Consider the following 27,156-nt stretch of genomic DNA (forward strand, 5'->3'; position numbering starts at 1 on the left):
AGGACGGTTGAAACAGAATGCGAAAGTCGCGCAGACTGCGGATGCTGCAGGTGAAAAGCACTCAGAGGGCCAGGCCACGTCTGTGGGAAGAGAAAGAGTGGTGACGTTTAGCTCTGGCGAAGGGTGTCCGACCCCAAACGTTCCCTCTGTTCCTCTTCCCACACATGTGGCCTGACCTCGAGTCAGAGTCATCGAGTCACACAGCAAGGAAACAGGCCCTTCGGCCCAACTGGACTGGGCTGACCAAGGTGCCTAACTGAGCTGGTCCCATTTGCCCGCGTTTGGCCCATATCCCTCCAAACCTTTCCTCTCCGTGTACCTGTCCAAGTGTCGTAATTGTGCCCACCTCTACCCACCTCGTTCCACCCACCCGCTGCCCTCTGTGTAAAAAAACTTGCCCCTCAGGTCCCCTTTAAATCTTTCCCCTCTTAAAACTCTGCCCCCTCTAGTTTTAGACTCCCCTACCCTGGGGAAAAGATTGTGACCGTCCACTTTATCTGTGCCCCTCATGGCTTTATAAACCTCTATAAGGTTACTCCTTAGCCTCCGACGCTCCAGGGGAAAAAGTCCCAACCTGTCCCGTCTCTCCTTATAATTCAAAACCCTCCAGTCCCAGCAACATCCTGGCGAATCTGTGCTGTACCCTGTCTGGTTTAGTGACGTCCTGCTGAGCCCTTTGCAGCATTTTCTGTTCTTGTTTCACGTATTCCTTCACACTCAGAGACAGAGCAGGATCCCCACGTAACGCCACACCCTGCACGTTGCCGTGCCTGACAAATCCCAGTGCCGCCCGCTCCGGTTCTGTACAACTCCGAGTGATGTGAGGCATCGAACGTCCCCTGGACCCTCCGTCCCTCGGTCCAGACACCTGTGTGGACGTCCCGGTGCGAGTGACCCTTGAAACGTTTCCAGCCTCCAACACACATTAAGTGACATCACTCCCCCCCCCAACCCCCCCCCCCCCCGCGGGAGTGTCGCCACGGAGAGTAGGACTGGGGCCCCAGCCCTCCCTCATGTGTTGTCCTCTGCGCACGGGCCGGTATACTGGCCAAAGTCCTGATGATACCGACCTTCCGAAGCTCAGGGTCATCTGCTCACTGACACAGCCCGACCCTGTCTCTCGCCCCCCCCTGAGGCCCACCATTGGCCCTTGTCTGCTGCCCCAGCCCCAGGGGCTGTCTTTTCCATCCTGAAGGAAGAAACGCTGGCTGAATGGGTTCCTGAGGGTCGGACTGTTGGTGGCACCCAGGGCTACCACTTCCAGAAACCATCTGACTCTGGCAAGCCTGAGGTGTTTGATCTAGGCCCACAGCAAGCTGCTGGGTTGAGGTACCAGACCTTGGGCACTTACCCAACATTAAGAGAACTGTCTCCAGTCTCCTGGTCAACATGCATTCCTTCGACAACAGTGAAAGCACTCTCTCCTCCTACGGGATCAAGGATGATTTGCCTCCACTGCAGTTGGATGGGTTGTGAGGTGACTGATGGGGCAGGAGGTGCCTGAAGGGGTAGGCAGCCAGGTGGGTCGCTTGTGTGGGGCAGTACTACTTATGCAGGACCTCTGAGTGCTCCCCACACACGAATTCGAGGTTCTTGGTGCCATATGAATGGTCCTTCTCTGCTCTGAGCAGACATGGGTCCAGGGTTCGGAGAAACCAGTGCGATTGTTGTATTTGCTTCAGGGAGACCCTGGGCACAAAGTCGAATGTCCACCTGGTACTATCTTCGGAGCCTCGGCTTTGGAAGTCTGGCGTTGGACATAATAAACAACGTGCCCCGCTCTGCGTAGGTGACGGGGAGTAACAGAGTCCTCGGTGCTGGGGATGCTGGCCCGGGACAAGATGCCAATTATGGTTCACTCATCCTTCCATTAGATTTGGGAGGATTTCGCAGGGAGAGCTTTGGAGGTATCTCTCCAGTGCCCCGAGATGCCCTTTTGTACGTAGTCCAGGACTCAAAGAGTGCGTCTTGTGCCAGGTCTGAGGTCCTGATCTTCAGTCAGTGCACTGAAGGTGAAGGTGAATCTCATCACCCATGCCTGCTGTCACCGAGAGATGGGAGTGGTTCACGTTGTCCAGTAAACAGGCCGTGGACTTTTACTGTTGTTTTGTTACAACAAGGGCATCTAGCAGAAGACTCCTGTTTTAGGCTTGCTGAGTGTAGGACCCATCCTCTCGTTTTGCTTCAGTGAACATCTCAGCAAAGGCATGAAGATCCGCCTCCCAGGGTGAGTGTCACCTGTGTCACTGAGTTGGGGCGACCCTTCCTCTGGAGTGAGGGTGATATCACTCAAGCAGCTCCTACTAGTCCCCTGGATTTGGTCCACATCAGCAGGAATCTCACTGGAGGTGAGGCGTGGTGTTGTATTGATCCCAGACTGCATCCCGTTGTAGAGTCCTTGGTTAGGATCACCTGTTGCCACCATCTGGTTGTTACACCATGCCATTGGGTCCTCCAGTGGTGCTATAGAAATGGAAGTCTCACACAGTTCAAGCTGAAGACATCGCTCAAGAGTGACTCCCTAATGTGAAAGCAGTGCGGTGTTTTGTCAATTGATATAAATGTTTACGTTGTCCTTCTTTTCTTTGAGAAGATTTTGGTCTGGGCCACCATGGAAATGTACACCCAAGCCGTGCAATGCTTTCCACCCACACCGTCCAGGTCACATTACATATTCAGTCTGAGGGACTTCTCCAGAGTTGTTCAGGTAACGCGACTGCTGAACAATTGAATCGTAGAATCATAGAACAGTACACCACAATACAGGCCCTTCGGCCCACCATGTTGTGCCGACCTTTAAACCTCGCCTACGACTATCTAACCCCTTCCTCCCACATTTCCCTCTATTTTAAGTTCCTCCATATGCTTATCTAGCAATCTCTTGAAATTTGACCAACGTACCTGCCTCCGCCACCGCCCCAGGCAGCGCATTCCACGCCCCAACCACTCTCTGGGTGAAAAACCTTCCTCTGGTATCTCCCTTGAACTTCCCACCCATTACTTTAAAGCCATGCCCTCTTGTATTGAGCATTGGTGCCCTGGGAAAGAGGCGCTGTCTGTCCACTCTATCTACTCCTCTTAATATTTTGTACACCTCTATCATGTCTCCTCTCATCCTCCTCCTCTCCAAAGAGTAAAGCCCTAGCTCCCTTAGTCTCTCCTCATAATGCATCCTCTCCAATCCAGGCAGCATCCTGGTAAATCTCCCCTGCACCCTTTCCAACGCCCCCACATCCTTCCTATAATGAGGCGACCAGCACTGAAATTGGTACTGAAATTGCCCACCTTACACCAGACGGGTCATTCCCCTGGGCTGACACCTATTATTGCTTTCTTCACAGGGCTTGTTGCTGTTAAAATCAGACTGTGTTCCCCAGGGGACTGAAGGGGCCCACAAGCTGATGAGACTTTGGATTCATGAAGTCCACCGTGTGTTCTCCGATCGGCTGGTTGACAGCCAGGACAGAAAGCTCTTCTTCCAGATAGTCAAGGTGAAAGTGTTCTTGTAACTGCAAGGGCAGCAGTGCACATGCTGTGACCTCAGAACCATTAGTATTGGTGTTGGTTTATTATTGTCACTTGTACCGAGGTACAGTGAAAAACTTGTCTTGCATACCGATCGTACAGGTCAATTCACTACACAGTGCAGTTACATTGAGTTAGTACAGAGTGCATTGAGGTAGTACAGGTAAAAACAATAACAGTACAAAGTACAGAGTACAGAGTAGCGTAGGGGCAGGCACGGTAGTGTAGCGGTTAGCGTAACGCTATTACAGCACCAGTGACCCGGGTTCAATTCCCGCCACTGTCTATAAGGAGTTTGTACGTTCTCCCCGTGTCTGCGTGGGTTTCCTCCGGGTGCTCTGGTTTCCTCCCACGTTCCAAAGGCGTACGGGATAGGAAGTCGTGGGCATGCTATGTTGGCGCCGGAAGCATGGCGACACTTGCAGGCTGCCCCTAGAACACTCTACGCAAAGATGCATTTCACTGTGTGTTTCGATGTACATGTGACTAGTAAAGATATCTCTTCTCTTAAAGTGTCACAGCTACAGAGAAAGTGCAGTGCAATAAGGTGCAAGGTCACAGCAAGGTAGATCGTGAGGTCAGAGTCCATCTCATTGTATAAGGGAACCGTTCAATAGTCTTATCACGGGGGGGTAGAAGCTGTCCTTAAATCTGGTGGTACGTGCCCTCAGGCTCCTGTATCTTCTACCTGATGGAAGAGGAGAGAAGAGAGAATGTCTCGGGTGGGTGGGGTCTTTGATTATGCTGGCTGCTTCACCAAGACAACGAGAGGTAAAGACAGAGTCCAAGGAGGGGAGGCTGGTGTCCGTGATGCGCTGGGCTGTGTCCACAACTCTCTGCAGTTTCTTGCGGTCCTGGGCAGAGCAGTTGCCGTACCAAGCCGTGATACATCCAGATAGGATGCTTTCTATGGTGCATCGGTAAAAGTGTGACCTGCCAGTCTTTCAGCTGATCTTTTAGTGATTTATCTGTGGCCTGTTCAGGGGGGCGATCTTGCCATGACTGAAGTCTGTTGTCCATCCTCACTATTAACCATACTGGTTCCTTTCTCGCTCTCACTCTCCCCACCGCTGGCCGTGTACTTTTGAAGGGAGAGAGGGCGGGACGTTACAGGCACGGGGCGGCGCTCCGTCCTTCCGTGAAGGCACTGCCCCGTGTGTGTAATGTCCCGCAAAGGCCGTCACCAAACCCGGGAGAGTCTGCAGCATGGGCTCGCGTCTCCGAGGGCCGTACTGAGGTTTCTCTCTCTCCCTCAGAACGTGGTGCAGACGCAGTTCAAGGAAAAGATCAACAACCTGTTCCACCACATGGCCATCGGCAGAGACCTCGGCGATGACGACATGCGCCTTCTCTTCTTTGGTGATTACATGCCTCCGAGAAGCGACGAGAAGAGGAAGAAGGCCTACAACGAAATAACGGACATGGCTGAGCTGAAGAACGTAAGTGTCAGGATAGTCCCTGAAGGAAGCACACACCGTCCTGTAAATGCTCTACCCTGGTATGTCACCTGCACACCTACCTCTTGCTTTTATCCCCTGTAGACCATTGAGCACTACCTGGACGAGTTCAATCGAACGAGCAAGGCTCCCATGGACCTGGTGATGTTTAACTTTGCCATTGAACATGTCTCGCGTATCAGCAGAATCCTCAGACAGCCTCAGGGGCACGCTCTGCTGGTTGGTGAGTGAGTTGGGAGTCTCTGGGAGCTGATTCGTCACACCCTGTTCTGGCCCACATGCTGGTCAGTGTTCCAGCGGGAGCAAAGCTCGTGGCTTGGAGAGCTCTGGCTGGTCTCAGCCACTGCCCCGGGACGGACAATCTCCCCACAATAAACCCGTGTGTTTGAACAGCCGTGTGGATCTGCCAGACTGCGGGAAGCCTCCCACCATCTAAAGTAACCGGGATAATTTCCCATTGTGGGAATATTTTGAAAGGATTGTAACTCTCCCTTGGAACCAGATGGGGGAGGGGACCCGGTGGGTGAAAAGCAGGGTGGGGGGGGTAGGTGGATTTAACCAGGAGGGGGAGGGGTGGGGCGGTGGGAATGGGTGGTGGGGGCTGCCGGGAGGGTATGAGCAATGGAACAAGTGTGGGAGGACTAGAGGAGGATTGGGGGGGTGGGGACAACACAGGAGGGGAAGGTTACTTGAAATTGGGAAGTCCAATGTCCACACCACTTCCTCAGGAGGCTTAAAGAAATTCGGTTTGTCCCCTTTGACACTCACCAACTTTTACCGATGCACTGTAGAAGGCATCCTATCTGGATTTATCACGGCTTGGTACGGCAACTGCTCCGCCCAGGACCGCAAGAAACTGCAGAGAGTTGTGGACACAGCCCAACGCGTCACGGACACCAGCCTCCCCTCCTTGGACTCTGTCTATACCTCTCGCTGTCTTGGTGAAGCAGCCAGCATAATCAAAGACCCCACCCGCCCGGGTCATTCTCTCTTCTCCCCTCTTCCATCAGGTAGAAGATACAGGATCCTGAGGGCACGTTCCACCAGACTTAAAGACAGGTTCTACCCCACCGTGATAAGACTATGATAAGGTTCCCTTATACGATGAGATGGACTCTGACCTCACGATCTACCTTGTTGTGACCTTGCACCTTATTGCACCACACTTTCTCTGTAGCTGTGACACTTTACTCTGTACTGTTATTGTTTTTACCTGCACTACATCAATGCACTCTGTACTAACTCAATGTAACTGCACTGTTTAATGAATTGACCTGTACGATCAGTATGCAGGACAAGTTTTTCACTGTACCTCAGTACAAGTGACAATAATAAACCAATACCAATACCAGTTGGGCTGTAGATTCCCCAGGTGAGGTGCAGTGGGCCTCATCCTGGCAGTGGAGGAGGGCGGGATAGCCAGGTTGGTGTGGGAATCGGAAGGGGAGTTGAACTGACAGGAAGCTGGGAGCTCGGAATGGCTGTTGTGGACGGAGCGCGGGTGCTCAGTAGCACAGGTCTCCCAGTCTGCACTCAGTCTCGCCGGTGCAGAGGAGGCCACGTCGGGAGCGCCAGACGCAGCAGGCGAGGTTGGAGGAGGTGCCCGTGAATCTGTGCCTCACCTGGGAGGGGGGTTTGTAAGTCCCTGGGCGGTGGTGAGGGAGGAGGTGTCAGGACAGGTGTTACACCTCCTGCGAGGGCGGGGGAAAGTGCCAAGGGTCAGGGAGGGGTGGGTGGGTGGGTGGGGAGGGGTGAGCGGATCAGGGAGTCACAGAGGGAGGGGTCCCTGCGGAAGGCGGAAAGGGGGTGGGGAGGGGAAGATGAGGCTGGTGGCTGGGTCTCGTTGCAGCTGGCAGGCATGATGAAAGGTGATGTATTGCTGTGATTTATTATTGTCACTTGTACCGAGGTACAGTGAAAAACTTGTCTTGCATACTGATCGTACAGGGCAATTCATTACACAGTGTAGTTACATTGGGTTAGTACAGAGTGCATTGAGGTAGTTCAGGTAAAAACAGTAACAGTACAGAGCAAAGTGTCACAGCTACAGAGAAAGTGCAGTGCAATAAGGTGCAAGGTCACAACAAGGTAGATCGTGAGGTCATAGTCCATCTCATCATATAAGGGAACCGTTCAATAGTCTTATCACAGTGGGGTAGAAGCCGTCCTTAAGTCTGGTGGTACGTGCCCTCAGGCTCCTGTATCTTCTACCTGATGGAAGAGGAGAGAAGAGAGAATGACCCGGGTGGGTGGGGTCTTTGATTATGCTGGCTGCTTCGCCAAGACAGCGAGAGGTAAAGACAGAGTCCAAGGACGGGAGGTTGGTTTCCGTGATGCGCTGGGCTGTGTCCACAACTCTCTGCAGTTTCTTGCGGTCCTGGGCAGAGCAGTTGCCGTACCAATGTGCTGGATGCAGAGGCTGGTAGGGTGAGAGGTGAGGTCCGGGAGAACTCCACCTCTGCTCTGCCTGGAGGGAGGCGGGGTGAGAACAGAAGTCTGGGAAATGGAGGCAATGTGAGAGAGAGGGATGTCCTGGAATGGAAGGTCTTGGATGGAGCAGAGACGGAGAGAGGGTCGACTTCCTTACAAGGGGCAGGGTGGGAAGAAGTGTGGTCTAAGTATCTGTGGGAGTCGGTGGGTTTATAGTAGATATCAGAGGGTGGTTTGTCTCCTGAGATGGAGACAGTTCTGGAAAATGGAGAGATGTGGTCCACGTGAAGTTGAGGGCCGGGTGGAAGTCAGTCATAGAGTTAAGGAGTCCTACAGCATGGAAGCAGGCCCTTCAGCCCAACTGGTCCATGCTGACCAAGATGCCCCATCCAAGATTTCCTTTTTGAGGACACCCCTGCATTCCCCATACTCCTTGGACGAGCTGTGGCTTTTTTCTCAACAGCCATGGAGGCCCAGGGGAGAATTGATAGAAGTTTTTTTTTAACCAAAATAAACTTTATTCATCATAAAACAAGAAACTATATCTAACAATAAAACAGTGCAAACCTTGACATCCGTATATGGATCAATCATTAGTGTTACCTTTTTATATATTAAAAGAAAACAGCACCGTTGCCACTCATGTGGCTCCCTGGGGTGATACCCCAATCCCATATTTACAATCTTTAAGGGGCTTCCTTGCCTGACCCCACCCCTCCCTCTCCAGTGGCTGAAGAACCTTAAACTGTAGTCCTTCCCCACAGAGCCCTCGCATTGGCTGCACCCAACTTCAGTGTGTCCCTCAGCACGTACATAGAAGTTTTTGTTTTACAAAATAAACTTTATTCATAATAACAGACAAACTATATACAATTACAAAACAGTGCAAACCTTTACATTCTTGTACAGATCATTCATTAGTGTTACCTTTTTATATAGAAAAAACAGCACCGATGCCACGCGTGTGGCTCCCTGGAAGCCACCCGGTCCCGTATTTTTCATATTTAGGGGCTTTCTCCCTGTCCTCGCCCCTCCCTCTCCAGTGGCAGAAGGACCCTAAACTGTAGTCCTTCCCCACCGAGCCTTTGCGTTGGCTGCGCCCAGCTTCAGTACGTCCCTCAGCACGTACTCCTGCAGCCTGGAGTGTGCCAGCCGGCAGCATTCCCCTACGGACATCTCGCGGTGCTGGAAGACCAACAGGTTTCGGGCAGACCAAAGAGCGTCTTTCACCGAGTTGATGTGTGAGAGGTATAAATAGAGTAGGCAGCTGGTATCTTTTCCCCAGGATCGATATGTCTAATACCAGAGGGCATACATTTAAGGTGAGAGGGCAAGTTCAAAGGAGATGTGCGGGACAAGTTTTTTACACAGAGAGCGGTGGGTGCCTGGAATGCGCTGCCAGGGGTGGGGGTGGAGGCAGATACGATGGTGGTGTTTAAGAGACTCTAGGCACATGGATATGCAGGGAAGGGAGGGATATGGTCAATGTGCAGGGAAGAGGGATTAGATTAATTGGAAGTCATTGGTTTAATTAGTTCAGCAGAACATCGTGGGCCAAATGGCCTGTCCTGAACTGTCCTGCTCTATGTTCTATGTTCTGTGAAGCACATTTGGAGTATTGTGAGCAGTTTTGGGCCCCATATCAAAGGAAGAATGTGCTGGCATTGGAGAGTATCCAGAGGAGATTTACAAGAATGATCCCGGGGATGAAAGGGTTAACGGATGAGGAGCGTTTGATGGCTCTGGGCCTGTACTCGCTGGAGTTTAAGAGAATGAGAGGGGATCTCATTGAAACCTACTGAATATTGAAAGGCCTGGATAGAGTTGACGTGGAGACGACATTTCCAGCAGTGGGAGAGTCCAGGACCAGAGGGCACAGCCTCAGAATAGAAGGACGTCCCTTCAGAACAGGGATGAGGAGGAACTTCATCAGCCAGAGGGTGATGAATCTGTGGAATTCATTGCCACAGCCTGCTGTGGAGGCCAAGTCACTGGGGATATTTAAAGCGGAGGTTGATAGGTTCTTGATCAGTAAGGGCGTCAAAGGTTACGGGGAGAAGGCAGGAGAGTGGGGTTGAGAGGGAAAAATAAATCAGCCACGATCGAATGGCGGAGCAGACTCGATGGGCCAAATGGCCTCATTCTGCTCCTATGTCTTACGGTCTCATATTCTATGTTCTGTTAGCCACCCTCCAGTCTTCCGGTACCTCACCTGTGGCTAAAGATGGAGCAAATATCTCTGCAAAGGCCTCTGCAATTTCTTCTCTAGCTTCCCACGAGACACACTCAGTCAGGCCCTGGGGATTTACCCACCCCAATGCGCTTTAAGCCCACTGATACCTCCTCCCTGCTGATTCGTATGTGGTCCAAGAATCATCGCTCACTTCCCCAATTTCTACCGCATCCATTATTTTCTCCACAGTAAGAGCTGATGAGAAATATTCATTGAAAGTCTCACCACTTCCCTTGGCTTCACACACAGAGCTGATCTTTAAAGGGACCCGCTGCTGTCTGTGAGGAGTTCGTACGTTCTCCCCGTGTGTCTGCGTGGGTTTCCCCTAGGCGCTCCGGTTTCCTCCCACATTCCAAAGACGTACGGGTCAGGAAGCCGCGGGCGTGCTATGTTGGCGCTGGAAGCGTGGCGACACTTGCGGGCTGCCCCCAGGACACTACGCAAAAAGATGCATATCACTACGTGTTTCGATGTACACGTGACTAATAGAGAAATCTTATCTTATCCTCTCCATATTCACCCTTTTACTCCTAATATTCCTGTAGAATCTTTCAGGATTTTCATTAACCTTGCCTGCCAGATCCATCTCACACCCTCTCTTTACCCTCCTGATTTCCCTCTTACCCCTACACTTCTTATAGTCACCAAGGGATTCATTTGTTCCCGATTGCCTGAACCCAATGTACGCCTCCTCCTCTTTCCTGAGCAGAGCCTCAGTACCTCTCATCAGCCAGGGTTCCCTGAATGTGCCAGCCTTGCCCTTCACCCAAGCAGGAACATCCAGACCCTGATATCGCACTTTTAAAAGTTTCCCACTTGCCTGATGTCCATTTACCTGCAAACAGTCTCACCCAATCGACCTCTGCAAGTTCCCGTCTGATGCCTCCAAAATTGGCCCTCCCCCAATTTAGGACTTTAACTTGTGGACAGTCCTATCTTCCTCCATAACTATTTTAAACCTAATAGAATTAAGGTCACTGGTCCCAAAGTGCTCTCCCACTGTTACTTCAACCACTTACCCTACCTTGTTCCCTCAGAGGCGGCCCAGTGTTGCACCCTCTCTAGTGGGGCCCTCTATATATTAAGGAAACTTTCTTGGACACATTTAATAAATTCCACCCCATGCAAAGCCCTCTGCACCATGGGTGACCCAGTCCGTGTTAAGGAAGTTAAAATCTCCCATCGATACAACTTTGTTTCTCTTACAACTATGGCTGAGTGGCTGAGGTGACCTTGTTCGGACAGCGCGTGTCGGGATTGATCACAAGATCACAAAACAGGGGAGCAGAAGTAGGCCATTCGGCCCGTCGAGTCTGCTCCGCTACCTCACCATGAGCAAAACTATTCTCCCATCTAGCCCCAATTCCCGGCCTTTTCCCCATATCCCTTGATACCCTGACTAATTAGATACCTATCAATCTCCGCCTCAAACACCCCCAATGATCAGGCCTCCACAGCCGTATGTGGCAACGAATTCCATAAATCCATGACCTTCTGGCTAAAGAAATTTCTCCGCATCTCTGTTTGAAACCTGTACCCTGTACCTCTAAGACTGTGCCCTTGAGTCCCGGATTCACCCACCAAGGGAAACAGCTTAGCCACATCTACTCTGTCCAGTCCTTTCAACATTTGAAATGTTTCTATGAGGTCCCCTCTCATTCTTCTGTACTCCAATGAGTACAGTCCAAGAGCCGACAAATGCTCCTCGTATGTAAGCCCTTTCATTCCGGGAATCATCCTCGTAAATCTTCTCTGAACCCTCTCCAACATCAGCACATCCTTCCTAAGATAAGGGGCCCAAAACTAAGTGAGGTCTCACCAGTGCCCCATAGAGCCTCATCAACACTTCCCTACTTTTATACACTATACCTCTCGAAACGAATGCCAACATAGCATTCGCTTTCCTTACCGCCGATCCGACCTGGTGGTTAACCTTTAGGGTATCCTGCACGAATACCCCCAAGTCCCTTTGTACTTCTGTACTTTGAATTTTCTCCCCATCTAGATAATAATCAGCCCATTTATTTCTGTTTCTAAAGTGTACAACCGCACATTTCTCAACATTGTATCTCATGAGGGATGTGCTACCTGCGGCTGTGGGGGAGGTAGGTTCCTTTGCAGGGGGTAGGGCAGGGGAAGGGCTGGGCAGGGTAACAGGAGGGCTGCGGAGGGCGGGCGTTCTCTGACCGTCGCCTTTGCTCTGACTGCAGGTATCGGAGGGAGTGGAAGGCAGTCAGCCGCCAGGCTGGCTGCGTTTATGGCCGACGCCCACACCTCGCAGCTGAGCGTTCAGAAGGTGTACACGCTGGCCGAGTGGAAGGAAGATCTGAAGGAAGTGCTGCGGGCATCCGGAGAGAAGGGCACGCTGGCCGCCTTCCTCCTCACCGACCACCAGATCAAGGTAATTCGTATTGGTATTGGTTTATTATTGTCACTTGTACCGAGGTACAGTGAAAAACTTGTCTTACAAACCGATCGTACAGGTCAATTCATTACACAGTGCAGTTACATTGAGTTAGTACAGAGTGCATTGAGGTAGCACAGGTAAAAACAATACCAGTACAGAGTAAAGTGTCACAGCTACAGAGAAAGTGCAGTGCAATAAGGTGCAAGGTCATAACAAGGTAGATCGTGAGGTCAGAGTCCATCTCACTGTATAAGGGAACCGTTCAATAGACTTATCACAGTGGGGTAGAAGCTGTCCTTAAGTCTGGTGGTACGTGCCCTCAGGCTCCTGTATCTCCTACCCGATGGAAGAGGAGAGAAGAGAGAATGACCCGGGTGGGTGGGGTCTTTGATTATGCTGCTGCTTCACCAAGGCAGCGAGAGGTAAAGACAGAGTCCATGTCCGTGATGCACTGGGCTGTGTCCATAACTCTGCAGTTTCTTGCGGTCCTGGGCAGAGCAGTTGCCGTACCGAGCCGTGATGCATCCAGATAGGATGCTTGCTAAGGTGCATCGGTAAAAGTTGGTGACAGTCAAAGGGGACAAACTGAATTTCTTTTGCCTCCTGAGGAAGTAGAGGTGCTGGTGAGCTTTCTTGGCCGTGGCATCTACGTGATTTGACGAGGACGCTGGGCGTAAATGGTGTGACCGTTGGCTCTGGATTCCACTCCTGCCATTTCTCACCGGTTGCCACTGGTTGGATCTTTGTCTTGCTCAGGGCTTGTGAATCTTAAATGCGGCTCTTCGTAATCAAAACTCGAAGGCAATGAGCAGATTCAGGTTTGTCTCGGAGGGCACCCTCCCACGTGGGGCTGTGAAACCCACAGTGACGCAGGGGTTCTGATCTGGTCCAGGATCAAACACTCCAAACCTGTAGGTTCTCCTGGTAAAAGCAATCTGCGGATGGTAAACGAAGCCCCGGGATTGTGGTAACACCGGATTTAGGGGAGTCCTTACCTGGTCTGGCCCATGGGTGTTTCCAGCCCCACACCAAGTCACCCAGTAAGTCCATCCGTTGCTCAGACATCCGGACAAGAGCCCCAGCTGCGGTGGGCTGATCCCTGGAATGACTGCTAATGCAATACGAAGGACGTCTGAAGAATAAGTTCTGGTGCTGTTGTTTCCTGTCAGGATGAAGCCTTTCTGGAGGACATCAATATGATTCTGAACACTGGAGATATCCCCAACCTGTTCGATAATGAGGAAAAGCATGCAATCATTGACCAGGTGAGACAGTCCCTCAGTCTGGGACATGTAGTAGCCCCCACCCCCCGCTCCTGCCCAGGAGTCCCGCCTGACGTGGTGTGGAAAGGACAGACCCAGGGACAGCACAGTCTTCCCGGAGTGGTCCGTGCAGACAGGGAGGGACCTTCTCCCTCTGTAGGCCCAGTGCGTCTACCCTGCCGGGGGGTCAGATGGCCGACAGTGTGAGAAGAGGCTGGGTGGACCAGGGGAGGGAGCTAGGCAAATGGAACTTACTCCTGACATGGGCAAGATGATGCATCTTGGCAATTCAAATGGGTTTTTTTCCAAAGTAGGATGTAGAGAGTCCAATTAGAGAGGGGGCTGTGCTTGACCTTGTCTTAGGAAACGAGGATGGGCAAGTTATTGAAGTGTGTGTCGAAGAACCGTTTGGGAACAGTGACCCATCGTTCAGTAAGCTTCAAGGTAGTCACAGAAAAAGATACGGCTGGTCCTCGAGACGGTTGTCCTAATCTGGGCGAAGGTGGATTTCAAGAAAACTGGGACCTGGTGGGAGTGGATTGAGAGCAGCCACTGGAGGGGAAAGCCACATCCGATAAGCGGGAGGGGTTTAAAAGGGAGATGGTGAGAGTTCAGAGTCAGCAGGTCCCTGTGAGGGGGAAGAAGCAAAGATGGTAACCTCGGTGAACGAAGGACGTCAAAGGTTTGATCAGAGAACAGAAAGAAGTAAGAGTCAGGTACAGGAAGCTGGTGTCAAATGAGTCCATTGGGGGTTGATAGAGGGGATATAGGAGAGAAGAAAGAAACTAGGACGGCAAAAAGGGGCCAGGAAACGACCTTGGCAAGTAGGATGAAGGAGAATCCTAAGGCCTTATATAAGTATATTAGAAGCAAGAGGGTAGCTAGGGAAGGAATAAGTCCCCTCAAGGACCAGGGAGAAGGAAGGAGCCAGGGGGTATGAGCAAGGTCCTCAACGAATACTTCCCATCGGTATTGACCAGGGAGAAGGATGTAGAGAGTGAAGGGAGGGGTCAGGACAAGCCTGGAAACTACCGGCACGTGAGCCTCAGTGGGGACATTGTTGGAGAAGGTTCTGAGGGACGGGATTTATGTTCACTTGGAAAGGCGAGGGACTGATTAGGAGTCGGCCTGGTTTTGTGCAGGGGAGATCATGTCTCACAAATATCACTGAGTCTTTTCAGGAGGGAACTAAGTAAATAGATGAAGGCAGCGGGGTTGACCTGGTTTACATGGACGTCAGGAAGGCTTTTGACATGATCCCATGTGGTAGACTGGTCCAGAAGGTTAAGGCAAAAGTTGTGTTGGCAAATGGGATCCAAAATTGACTTGGTGACAGGAGGCAGAGGGTGGTAATGGATGGGTGTTTTTGTGACTGGAAGTCTGTAAAAAGTGGCGCCGGGACCTTTGTTGTCTGTTATGTACGTTAATGACTTGTTGGTGGTCTGATTGGTAAGTTTGCAGACAACACAAAAGTTAGTGGCGTCGTAGGCAGCAAAGAAAGTTGTCCGATGGTACAACAGGACGCCGATCAGCTGGCAAGTTGGGCAGAGCAAGAGCAGGTGGAACTTAATGCAGACAAGCGTGAGGTAATGCACTTTGGGAAGTCAAGTTCTGAGAGGGCCAAAGGAATAAATGGCAGGGATCTTAGGAGTATTGATGTAAGGAGAGACCTTGGGGTGCTCACTGAAAGTGGAGGCACAGTTGGGTAGGGTAGTGAAGAGGGCATTTGTGTGTCTGCCTTCACAGCCGTGGCACTGACTATAAGAGTTGGGACGTCATATTGTGGCTCTACAGAACATTGGTGAGACCACATTTGGAGTATCGTGTACACTTCCGGTCACCACACCACAGGAAGGATGTGGTAGCAACAGAGAGAGTGCAAAAAAGATTCAGCAGGCAGAGTTTCGGGGGTCACCCCTTTCAGATGACGATGGGGAGGAGTCTCTTCCCTTTGGCCTCCTCTACCTCGGCGAGCGGCAGAGTCGAGTTATTGAGTTGATGAGGCGTTTGATAAGGTTCCCCATGGAAGGCTCATTCAGAAATTCAGGAGACGTGGGATCCAGGGAAACTTGGCTGTGTGGATTCAGAATTGGCTCGTCCATAGAAGACAGAGGGTGGTGGTAGATGGAGCGTATTCTGCCTTGAGGTCGGTGACCAGTGGTGTTCCGCAGCGATCTGTTCTGGGACCCCTGCTCTTTGTGATTTTTATAAATGACTTGGATGAGGATGTGGAAGGGTGGGTGAGTAAGTTTGCTGATGATACAAAGGTTTGTGGTGTTGTGGATAGTGTAGAAGGTTGCTGTAGATTACAACAGGACATTGATAGGATGCAGAGCTGGGCTGAGAAGTGGCAGATGGAGTTCAACCCGGAAAAGTGTGAAGTGATACACTTCGGGAGATCGAATTCAAAGGCAGAGTACAAGGTTAATGGCAGGACTCTTAGCAGTGTGGAGGAACAGAGGGATCTTGGGGTCCACGTCCATCGATCCCTCAAGGTTGCTGTGCCGGTCGATAGGGTTGTTAAGAAGGCATATTGAGTGTTGGCCTTCATTAGTCGGGGTATTGAGTTCAAGAGCCGCGAGGTGATGTTGCAGCTCTATAGAACCCTGGTCAGACCACACTTGGAGGATTGTGTTCAGTTCTGGTCGCCTCATTATAGGAAGGATGTGGAAGCTTTAGAGAGGATGCAGATGAAATTTACCAGGATGCTGCCTGGATTGGAGAGCATGTCTTATGAGGATAGGTTGAGCGAGCTGAGGCTTTTCTCTTTGGAGAGGAGGAGGATGAGAGGTGACTTGATAGAGGTGTACAAGATGATAAGAGGCCTAGATCGAGTGGACAGTCAGAGACTTTTTCCCAGGGCGACAATGGCTAACACGAGGGGACATAATTTAAAGGTGATCGGAGGAAGGTATAAGGGGGATGTCAGGGGTAAGTTTTTTTTACACAGAGAGTGGTGGGTGCATGGAACGCACTGCCGGCAGAGGTTGTGGGGACAGATACATTTAGGGACATTTAAGAGACTCTTAGATAGACACATGAATGATAGAGAAATGGAGGGCTATGTGGGAGGGAAGGGTTAGATAGATCTTAGAGCAGGATAAAACGTCAGCACAACATTGTGGGCCGAAGGGCCTGTACTGTGCTGTAGTGTCCTGTGTTCTAGATGCAGTGGGGAGATATTGAAACCACAAGGGTGTTAAGGGATATGGAGAGACCGTGGGAAGGCAGTGATCAGGCAAGCCATGATCACCCAGAATGTCAGAGGTGGCTCCTTCTGGATACGTCAGTGCCTTCACATGGCTGACCACACCTCTGGAACAGCTGACAGCGTGCACGGTGCCTTGTGAACCCCTGAGGTCCAGCAAGACAAACCTTGCCTGACATTCACCTACCACGCGTAAATAAACACACTCAGAGCACGGCGCCCGTGTCTGGTACCCAGCGTTCCTTGCGTCACTCTCTGCCAGATGAGGCGGCTGGTGCCCGCGCAGAAAACAGAGGAGGACGTCACCCCCCTCGACACCTACAGCCGGTTCACCAAGAGGGTCCAGCAGAACCTCCACCTGATGCTGGCCTTCAGCCCCATCGGAGAGGCGTTTCGCAACCGCCTGCGCCAGTTTCCTGCTCTCATTAACTGCTGCACCATCGACTGGTTTCAGGTAACTCCACCAACGTAACCCCGGGTCGCAGAGGGAACGGGTGGCTTTGTGGGCCCAAGGATCTCCGTTCCCTGCTCTCTGTCAGAGGCTGTGACTGCCTGCACCTCAGCGTCTGTGACCCTCAATGTCACAGAGCTGTACGGCACAGAAGCAGGCCCTTCGGCCCACTGTGTCGATGCTGACCACCATGCCTATCCATTCTAATCCCCACTTGCCCGCATTCGTTCCACATCCCTCTGTGCCCAGCTCATTCAGTTACCTGTCCAGATGCCTCTCAAATGTCATTACTGTTCCTTGCTTCTACCACCTCCTCTGGCAGCTCGTTCCAGATACCAGCTACTCTTTGTGTGAAAAACTTACCCCTCAGATCCCCTTTAAACATTCTCTCACCTTAAACCTATGCCCTCTAGTTTTCGACACCCCTACCATGGGAAGCAGACACTGGCGGTCTACTCTATCCATGCCGATAATCTTATATGCCGCTAACATGTCACCTCCCGGCCTCCTTGGCTCCGGGGAAGAGAGTCCCAGCCTATCCAATCTCTCTCGATAACTCCAGCCCTCCAGTCCAGGCGACATCGTTGTGGATCTTTCCCACACCTTCTCAAGCCTAATTGTGTCTTTACTGTGTCTCACTGTCTGTGTCTCACCATCTGCGTCTCACCGTCTGCGCCTCACCTACTGCGTCTCACCGTCTGCGTCTCACCGTCTGTGTCTCACCTACTGCGTCTAACCGTCTGCGTCTCACTGTCTGCGTCTCACCATCTGCACTTTACCTACTGCTTCTCACCGTCTGCGTCTCACCTTCTGCGTCTCACCATCTGTGTCTCACTGTCTGTGTCTCACCGTCTGTGTCTCCCTGTCAGTGTCTCACCATCTGTGTCTCACCGTCTGTGTCTCATCGCCTGCGTCTCACTGACTGTGTCTCACCGTCTGCATCTCACCGTCAGTGTCTCACCGTCTGCACCTCACCTTCTGCGTCTCACCGTCTGCGTCTCACCGTCTGTGTCTCACTGTCCGTGTCTCACCGTCTGCGTCTCATCGTCTGTGTCTCACCATCTGCATCTCACCATCGGTGTCTCACCATCTGTGTCTCACCGTCTGTGTCTCACCGTCTGTGTCTCACTGTCAGTGTCTCACCGTCTGCGTCTCATCGTCTGTGTCTCACCATCTGCATCTCACCATCGGTGTCTCACCATCTGTGTCTCACCGTCTGTGTCTCACCGTCTGTGTCTCACTGCCTGCGTCTCTCTCTGCACCTCACTGTGCGTCTGGGAATTACTGTGTAACTCTGCCGGTGTCAGGTTTGCCGTTCCGTCCTGTAGGCTTGGCCTGAAGATGCGTTGGAGAAAGTGGCCAATCATTTTCTGGATGACGTGGAGATGTCTCAGGAAGTGCGGGCTGAAGCTGTCTCCATGTGTAAACACTTCCATCAGTCTGTCCTGTCCCTCTCTGAAAGGTGTGTGTTACTCATTTGAAGCTAACCTTGTGAATTAAGTTTTATTGTTTTACCAGTAAAATATTCTTATTTTTTGCCTCGTTCGGGGTGTATTTCAGTTTGGCTGTGAGTTATCCAGGGAGAGAGCTAGAAAATTCCATTCATTCCTGTTAACAGTCGTAATGCTGTAAAAATTCACGGAATGCGGGGTGTGAGACGCTAGAAGCCCCAACACATGCTGGGGCTGAGGGTGGGGGAGAGATTTAACATCCCAGCCAGACCCCGGGGACTCAGGACGTCCAACATCCCGCCAAGGAACTGTGACTGAGTGTGGGCGGCACAGGACGTGTCCCTCCCCACCCAGACACCAAGTGAACATCAGCGCCAGAGCCGACACTTTTCCCGCTCGTTTGTTGAGATCACCACTGATCCCTGGCCTGACTCTCCTCCATCCTGAACACCACCCCCCCACCCCCCAAACTTCACCCCCTTCCACATGTGGGCTCACCTGCCTTTCCCCATGTGAGAACGCTCGAATTCTCCAGTGAAACCGCTCCGCCTTACCGCCACAGATCACAAAGGACATTACTTCCCATGGATAAACCAGTATGAAGAATACTTTGACCACGGATTCTGGTTCCCTCCACAGTCCCACTTCAGGTGATCCCCAATGTCTTGGCTCAGGCATTCAAGGTGTGCTCTTCACACCGTGACCAGCCGCAAAGCAAATCGGCTTCTCCTCCTCTCCACTTGAGTTTGCCAGTTGTTTTAAACCGGTTTCCCATCCGTACACATCATTTCAGCATGTCAACTCACTGTTTAAAGCTGTCCATCAAATCACCCCTTCACTGCTCTGCTTTGAAGAAAACAAGATAAGATTAGATTTCTTTATTAGTCACCTGTACATCGAAACACACAGTGAAATGCATCTTTTGCGTAGTGTTCTGGGGGCAGCCCGCAAGTGTCGCCACGCTTCCGGCACCAACATAGCGTGCCCACAACTTCCTAACCTGTACATCTTTGGAATGTGGGAGGAAACCGGAGCACCCGGAGGAAACCCACGCAGACACGGGGAGAACGTACAAACTCCTTACAGACAGCGGCCGGAATCGATCCCGGGTCACTGGCGCTGTAAAGCATTACGCTAACTGCTACACTACCGTGCCTGCCTCCGGCCTCTCTGCACGTAACGGCTGGCGTAACGCTATTACAGCGCCAGCGACCCGGGATCGATTCCCGCCGCTGTCTGTAAGGAGTCTGTACGTTCTCCCAATGTGTCTGCATGGGTTTCCTCCGGGTGCTCCGGTTTCCTCCCACGTTCCAAAGACGTACGGGTTAGGAAGTTGTGGGCGTGCTATGTTGGCGCCGGAAGCGTGGTGACACTTGCGGGCTGCCCCCAGAACACTCTACACAGAAGATGCATTTCACTGTGCGTTTTGATGTACATGTGACTAATAAAGATCTTAATCTTTAATCTTTAACATCTGAAGCCTGTTGCCCAGGGACACCTCTCTGAGGTAGTGGGGCATCCCTCAGGATGTGGACATGTGGTCCCTCCTCCTCCAACACCCATCTGTGGGAGTGATCTCCACGTGGAGCGGCTACAAATCACGGTCAAATCACGCAGATGCCACGGCCAAGAAAGCTCACCAGCACCTCTACTTCCTCAGGAGGCTAAAAAAATTCGGTTTGTCCCCTTTGACCCTCACCAACTTTTACCAATGCACCATAGAAAGCATCCTATCTGGATGTATCACGGCTTGGTACGGCAACTGCTCTGCCCAGGACCGCAAGAAAATGCAGAGAGCTGTGGACACAGCCCAGCGCATCATGGACACTGGCCTCCCCTCCATGGACTCTGTCCTTACCTCTCGCTGCCTTGGTGAAGCAGCAGCATAATCAGAGTCCCCACCCACCCGGGTGATTCTCTCTTCTCTCCTCTTCCATCGGGTAGAGGATACAGGAGCCTGAGGGCACGTACCACCGGGCTCAAGGACAGCTTCTACCCCACCATGATAAGACTATGATAAGGTTCCCTCATACCATGAGATGGATTCTGACCTCATGATCTACCTTGTTGTGACCTTGCACCTTATTGCACTGCACTTTCCCTGTAGCTGTGACACTTTACTCTGTACTGTTATTGTTTTTACCTGAACTACCTCAATGCACTCTGTACTAACCCAATGTAACCGCACTGTGTAATGAATTGACCTGTACGATCGGTTTGCAAGACAAGTTTTTCACTGTACCTCGGCACAAGTGACAGTAATAAACCAATACCAATACCAATACGTCTAGTGTGACCACCTCCAATATCACAGGCCAACCAAATGGCACAATAAGCCCCCTTCTCTCCCACCTGCTCACCTCGCCCAGACAACATCAGCTCTGACGAAAGATTCTCCACCCTGAAACGTTGACACTGTTTCTCGCCGACACTGCCTGACCTGTTCGGTGTTTCCAGCGTCCTCTGGTTTTATTCCAGCCCAGCTGTCACCGGCTGACACTGATCTCCCAGGGCCCAGACATGAACACTTGGCGGCGGAGATTAGAATGCAATATCTTGGAGCCCTTCTCTGACTCAAATCACTCAAGCAGCATGTTTAATTGTCACAAGATAAGGGTGAAAGAGTCACTGAAACAAGAGGGCTGTCAGTCCAGCATGAAAGTCAACCCGCGCTGTAATAAAGCAGACAACAGCAGAACCACGGAGCGTACAAAAAGTTCTTTATTGTTTAATGCTAGCAGGAGTAGGGGTACATGGAGGAGCAAACAGTCAGTGCTGCTCTTCCCTGCATGTGGCCCGACTCAAGGAATACAGGGTGCTAACAAACTTAACTACATTGTTCTCCGGTGGGTGTCCACCTACTGCACAGGCGTACCTATATTCGAGTATGCTTGACCAGCTCACGCTGCCACTGGTCAAGCCGAGGCTGCTGTGTGCAGCCAGACAGGTTAACACATCTTTCACAGTTAGTCTGAGACAACCCTGTTCTTGTGGCCTTGAAACTGAGCAACTTCTTACACAAGCAGGTGGCTCAAGCTGTTTCCCAGTAGAGAGAGAGAGTAACCCTTTGCTCACCAGAGCTCCCTTCCCATTGTCTTCTACACCGGAGAGATTGGGTGAATGGGATAAGATTAGGTGGCATATTAAATGGAGAGGGAGAGGAATGAGACTGTGTGTGAGATACCTGGGTATTTCTGGTCTTCACTAATCAAGGGGTCGGGGTGCAGTGGTGCAGGTAGGAGGTCAGCTGTGCTGTTTTTGTGTGACGGAGCAGGCCTGAGGCCAAAATGGTCTGTTCCTGCTTCTGCTTCAGATGTTCTTATTGGTTCCCTCCGGGTGCTCCGGTTTCCTCCCACATTCCAAAGACGTACGGGTCAGGAAGTTGCGGGCGTGCTATGTTGGCGCCGGAAGCGTGGCGACACTCGCGGGCTGCCCCCAGAACACTCGACGCAAAAAGGTGCATCTCACTGTGTGTTTCAATGTACGTGTGACTAATAAAGAGATCTTATCTCTTATGAAAGGATATGGAGAGTGGGATTGGATAGAGTGAGATCTCACACTGTCTTGTGTTCAGGATATGAAATGAGACTGGGTGAGATAATGAATTGTTCAGTCAAACACCAGGAGAGGGAGCAGAAGAGACTGTTTCCTGAGGTTGTCCTCATTGAAGGACCCGTTCTGTGTAACAACAGCCTCCCCCCTCCGTTCTCGCTTGTGGGCGGAAGTCTCAGGCATCGTCCTGGCCCGTGACTGGTAGTGGGAGGACAGGCAGAGGGAACAGTGACATATAGCGGGTGACACGGAGAGGTTCTAAAACATGCCTCTTGTCCACAGGACCACTCGTTCCCAATTCCGCTGAAAGTTTCCAACAAAATTACACATATGTAAAATATAAAATGATCATTACTTAAATAGTTTGTTAGAACTGGAATAGAAATTGGAATTAGCAACTGGATTCCAATTTCACTTCACCGTTCAGAACTAATAATATTATAAGTAAGTTTATAAGAGAAGATTTCTTTATTCGTCACATGTACATCGAAACACACAGTGAGATGCATCTTTTGCGTAGAGTTTTCTGGGGGCAGCCCGCAAGTGTCGCCACGCTCCCGGCACCGACATAGCATGCCCACGACTTCCTAACTCGTACGTCTTTGGAATGCGGGAGGAAACCGGAGCACCCGGAGGAAACCCGCTCAGACACGGGGAGAACATACAAACTCCTCACAGACAGCGGCCGGAATTGAACCCGGGTCGCTGGCGCTGTAATAGTGTTACGCTAAACCGCTACGCTACAGTGCCTGCCCTAGCCAGGAGATACCACACGCTCCCGGAGCAGCACCGACATCACTGTGGAGAGAAGGGGAAGGTCAGAGCTGTCGATCCGGGTGAAGCGTTAACGATCTCCACGAGCGCAGCTGCTGTTGCCTCAGATTTCTGACCCCTGCGATACTTCCGGTAACTTTTCCGATGCACGTTCCCTTCAGGTTCTACAACTCTCTTCAGAGGAGGATTTACGTCACGCCCACATCCTACCTCGAGTTAATGAAAATCTTTAAGAGTCTTCTGGAAAGGAAAAGATTGGAATTGTTCACCAACAAGAACAGATATGTGGTTGGACTGGAAAAGTTGGACTTTGCAGCCTCACAGGTAAATTTAAGTGAAGTGTCCCCTGAGGTTCATTCCATTCGAGCAGACCAGGTGGAGGGTCTCTCCCCGATCCACCGTCAGTCAGCTGATCACCACGGCGATTTGCCGCCAGTCACGTGTAGGGAATCGTTTTCAAACACCCATCCGCTGGTTGGCCTGGCCAGCTGCTGAGCCCCAATGGGACCTCAGCAGTCGCTCCGTTCACCCAGTAGGGATGAAACACTGAAATAAAACCAGAACATCTGTCAGCGTTGGGAGCCCGCCATCCAGACCACACAGCTGGCCCTGAGCTCCTGGTTTAATTCTCCCTCCTCTCCCTGTTGGAATCTCTGTCCCAGCAAGACTCAAGGGAAGCTTGAGGAACAGCACTGCATCTTCCCGATGGCGATCTCCCGGACTCAGCACTGTTCAAAGGAGGACCCGCCGTTTCGGCCTTGAATCTCACACCTCCTGCCTCGAGGGCGTTGGATTCCCGAGCTCCAACTCCTCCACGCACTGATTCTCGGGGTGACCCCACCTCCCTCCAGCTGCCCCCTCAACCTCTCAGCAGGACAAGGTCAGCCCCGTGGCTGGGTGAAGGGTTGAGGCTGTGAGGGAGGGGGACCGATGGAAGATAGTGAAGTACCAGGCCTGGGGACGTGCTGTGGTCTCTGTGTCGGGCGTGTCCACGCCAGGTGAGGCAACAGACCCCCCGCTGTAAATCCCCCAGTGGCTCTTCGATCGACATTATCTCCAACACATTGCGATTGACCGCCTTGGATTTTGGCCAGATTCTGAAGCAAGTTGCTGCACTATCCCCAGATCTCAAACACTTGCCCACAGCTCCCTGTGCGGTGAGCACACAGCTCCCAGTGCGGTGAGCACACAGCTCCCAGTGCGGTATGCACACAGCTCCCAGTGCGGTGAGCACACAGCTCCCAGTGCGGTGAGCACACAGCTCCCAGTGCGGTATGCACACAGCTCCCAGTGCGGTGAGCACACAGCTCCCAGTGCGGTATGCACACAGCTCCCAGTGCGGTGAGCACACAGCTCCCAGTGCGGTGAGCACACAGCTCCCAGTGCGGTGAGCACACAGCTCCCAGTGCGATCTGCACACAGCTCCCAGTGCGGTGAGCACACAGCTCCCAGCGCGGTGAGCACAGAGCTCCCAGTGCGGTGAGCACACAGCTCCCAGTGCGGTGAGCACACAGCTCCCAGTGTGCTGAGCATGCACGGGGGGCATGGGGGGGAAGAATCTCTGTATTTCCACTGCGGCCTTTATGTTTACACACGTTTTACAAGAAGGACAGAGGTACAGGAGGGGAGTGGTGAGAGAACTGTCTGAGTCCGTCTCCTCCCTCCCCTCCCCCTCCCCTCCCCCATTCAGCAAGATCACCTTCACTCACTCTGCCAGCGTCCCCCTCAGGATGTGGAGACCCCACCCTGCCCGCTGAGTTGGATCAACTGTGCGGGGTTGGTGCAGGGGCAGGGGGTCCACGTGCGGATGTGACCAGGGTGGGGTCTGAGGCAGGTCAAGTGTTCTACAGTCACAGAGTTCCACGGAAACAGGCCCCTTGGCCCAACCTGTCCATGCTGTCCAGCTGCCTATCTGAGCCACTCCCGTTTGCCCGCGTTTGGCCTGTATCCCTCTAAACCTATCCCATCCATGTGCCTGTCCGAGTGCCTTTTGTACCCACCTCTACCCCTTCCTCTGGCAGCTCGGTCCATCTCCCCACCACCCTCTGTGTGAAAACGTTGCCCCTCAGGTCCCTTTAAATCTTCCCCCTCTCACCTTAAAGCTGAACCCCCTAGTTTTGAACCTCCCTCCCCACCCAGGAAACAGCCCCTGAGGTGCGGTGTGTATGTGTGTGTGCGCGCGCGCGTGTGTGTGTGTGCGTGTGTGTGTGTTCGCTTGTGTGTATGCATGTGTGCATGCATGTGTGTGTGCGTGTGTGTGTGTTCGCTTGTGTGTATGCATGTGTGCATGCATGTGTGTGTGCGTATGTGTATGAGTCTGTGTGTGTGCATGTGTGTGTATGTGTTTGTGTGTGTATCTCTGTGTGTGCATGTGTGTGTGCATGTGTGTATGTGTCTGAGTGTGTATCACTGTGTGTGCATGCGTGTGTGCATGTGTGTATGTGTGTATGTGTGTGCATGTGTGTGTTCACGCGTGTGTGTGCATATGTGTATGCGTGTGCATGTGTGTGCATGTGTACATGTGTGTGCATGTGTGTGCACGTGTATGTGTGCATGTGTGTGCGTGTGCATGTGTGCATGTGTGTGTGTTTGCTTGTGTGTGTATGTGTGTGTATGTGTGTCTGCATGTGTGTGTGCATGTGTGTGCGTGTATGTGTGTGTGTGCGCGCGCGCGTGTGTGAGCCCACGCTGAACACCGCTTTGTGCCTTGGTTCAGATGGTGCTGATGCAGGAGGAGCTGACGGGCCTGAAGCCTTTGCTAATGCAGCAAGAGCAGGAAACACAGGAGCTGGTGTCCAGCATCGCAGAGGAGGCGCAGGAGGTGCAGGCGGTGAAGGGGTTTGTGGAGGCGGAGGAGCAGGTGGTAAACACAGCAGCTCAGGAGGCACAAAAGATTAAGGTGAATGTGGGTTCCCCCCGACAGGCACAGCACCCTCCGTGCAATGTACCCCTCTGCTGACGGGACCCAGCCCACAATGTACCCTTCTGCTGACGGGACCCAGCCCACAACGTACCCCTCTGCTGACAGGACCTAGCCCACAATGTACCCCCTCTGCTGATGGGACCTAGCCCACAACGTACCCCTCTGCTGACGGGACCTAGCCCACAATGTACTCCTCTACTGACGGGACCTTGCCCACAACGTACCCCCTCTGCTGACGGGACCTAGCCCACAATGTACTCCTCTGCTGACGGGATCTTGCCCACAACGTACCCCTCTGCTGACGGGACCTAGCCCACAACGTACCTCTCTGCTGACGGGACCTAGCCCACAACGTACCCCTCTGCTGACAGGACCTAGCCCACAATGTACCCACTCTGCTGACAGGACCCAGCCCACAATGTACCCCTCGGCTGACGGGACCTAGCCCACAACGTACCCCCTCTGCTGACGGGACCTAGCCCACAATGTACCCCTCTGCTGACGGGACCTTGCCCACAATGTACCCCCTCTGCTGACGGGACCCAGCCCACAATGTACCCCCTCTGCTGACGGGACCTTGCCCACAACGTACCCGTCTGCTGACGGGACCTTGCCCACAATGTACCCGTCTACTGACGGGACCTTGCCCACAACGTACCCCTCTGCTGACGGGACCTAGCCCACAATGTACCGCTCTGCTGACGGGACCTAGTCCACGACATACCCCCTCTGCTGACGGGACCTAGCCCACAACATACCCCCTCTGCTGACGGGACCCAGCCCACAACATACCCCCTCTGCTGACGGGACCTAGCCCACAACGTACCCCCTCTGCTGACGGGACCTAGCCCACAACATACCCCCTCTGCTGACTGGACATAGCCCACAGGCCAGGAGTCTCACAGAGTGGCTGGCGTTGTACAGCACTCCACTGAATCGCCCCCCGCCCATACCACAACGCACACAGCCGATCATCTGCCGTACCTGTGAATTATCAGGAAGGGCCACTGCTGGCAGCGACCCTTCTATCACCCGCTGTGTCCCCAAGGTGTGTGGTGAGGTGGGGGGGGTTCCATCGTCGGGGAACAGTCGGCCCTCCTGCCTCGGTGTTCAGTCGGGGCAGTGAGTGTTGGGGAGGGACCGGAACGTTGACAAAGGACAGAAGACCCCCCCACTCCCCACCACCCCCCACACTCACACAGAGACGTTTACTGGGGCAAGACACAAGAACAGAGTCTCGAGATCACTGTGTCACATTGCAGGGCACGGTTAGAGTGGTCCATGTGTCACGGGGTGGGGGACACGGTTAGAGTGGTCCGTTTGTCACAAAGTGGGGGACACGGTTAGGGTGGTCCGTGTGTCACGGGGTGGGGGACACGGTTAGAGTGATCCATGTGTCACGGGGTGGGGGACACGGTTAGAGTGGTCCGTGTGTCACGAGGTGGGGGACACTGTTAGGGTGGTCTGTGTGTCACGGCACAGA

At 52.5% G+C, this 27,156-nt stretch overlaps 1 protein-coding gene across 1 annotated transcript in view; it reads left to right on the top strand.

Moving 5' to 3' along the window:
• LOC127580592 (dynein axonemal heavy chain 3-like) overlaps positions 1-27,156 on the top strand; it is a 230,133-nt gene that overhangs the window by 123,394 nt on the left and 79,583 nt on the right. Inside the window, 10 exon segments of the mRNA XM_052034178.1 lie at positions 2,594-2,707; positions 3,342-3,491; positions 4,782-4,964; positions 5,067-5,205; positions 11,856-12,046; positions 13,222-13,317; positions 16,785-16,976; positions 18,302-18,435; positions 22,912-23,089; positions 25,482-25,649. Coding sequence (XP_051890138.1) covers positions 2,594-2,707; positions 3,342-3,491; positions 4,782-4,964; positions 5,067-5,205; positions 11,856-12,046; positions 13,222-13,317; positions 16,785-16,976; positions 18,302-18,435; positions 22,912-23,089; positions 25,482-25,649 — 1,545 coding nt within the window.

The sequence above is a fragment of the Pristis pectinata genome, chromosome 19, assembly GCF_009764475.1.
Source record: "Pristis pectinata isolate sPriPec2 chromosome 19, sPriPec2.1.pri, whole genome shotgun sequence".
Classification (NCBI taxonomy): domain Eukaryota; kingdom Metazoa; phylum Chordata; class Chondrichthyes; order Rhinopristiformes; family Pristidae; genus Pristis; species Pristis pectinata.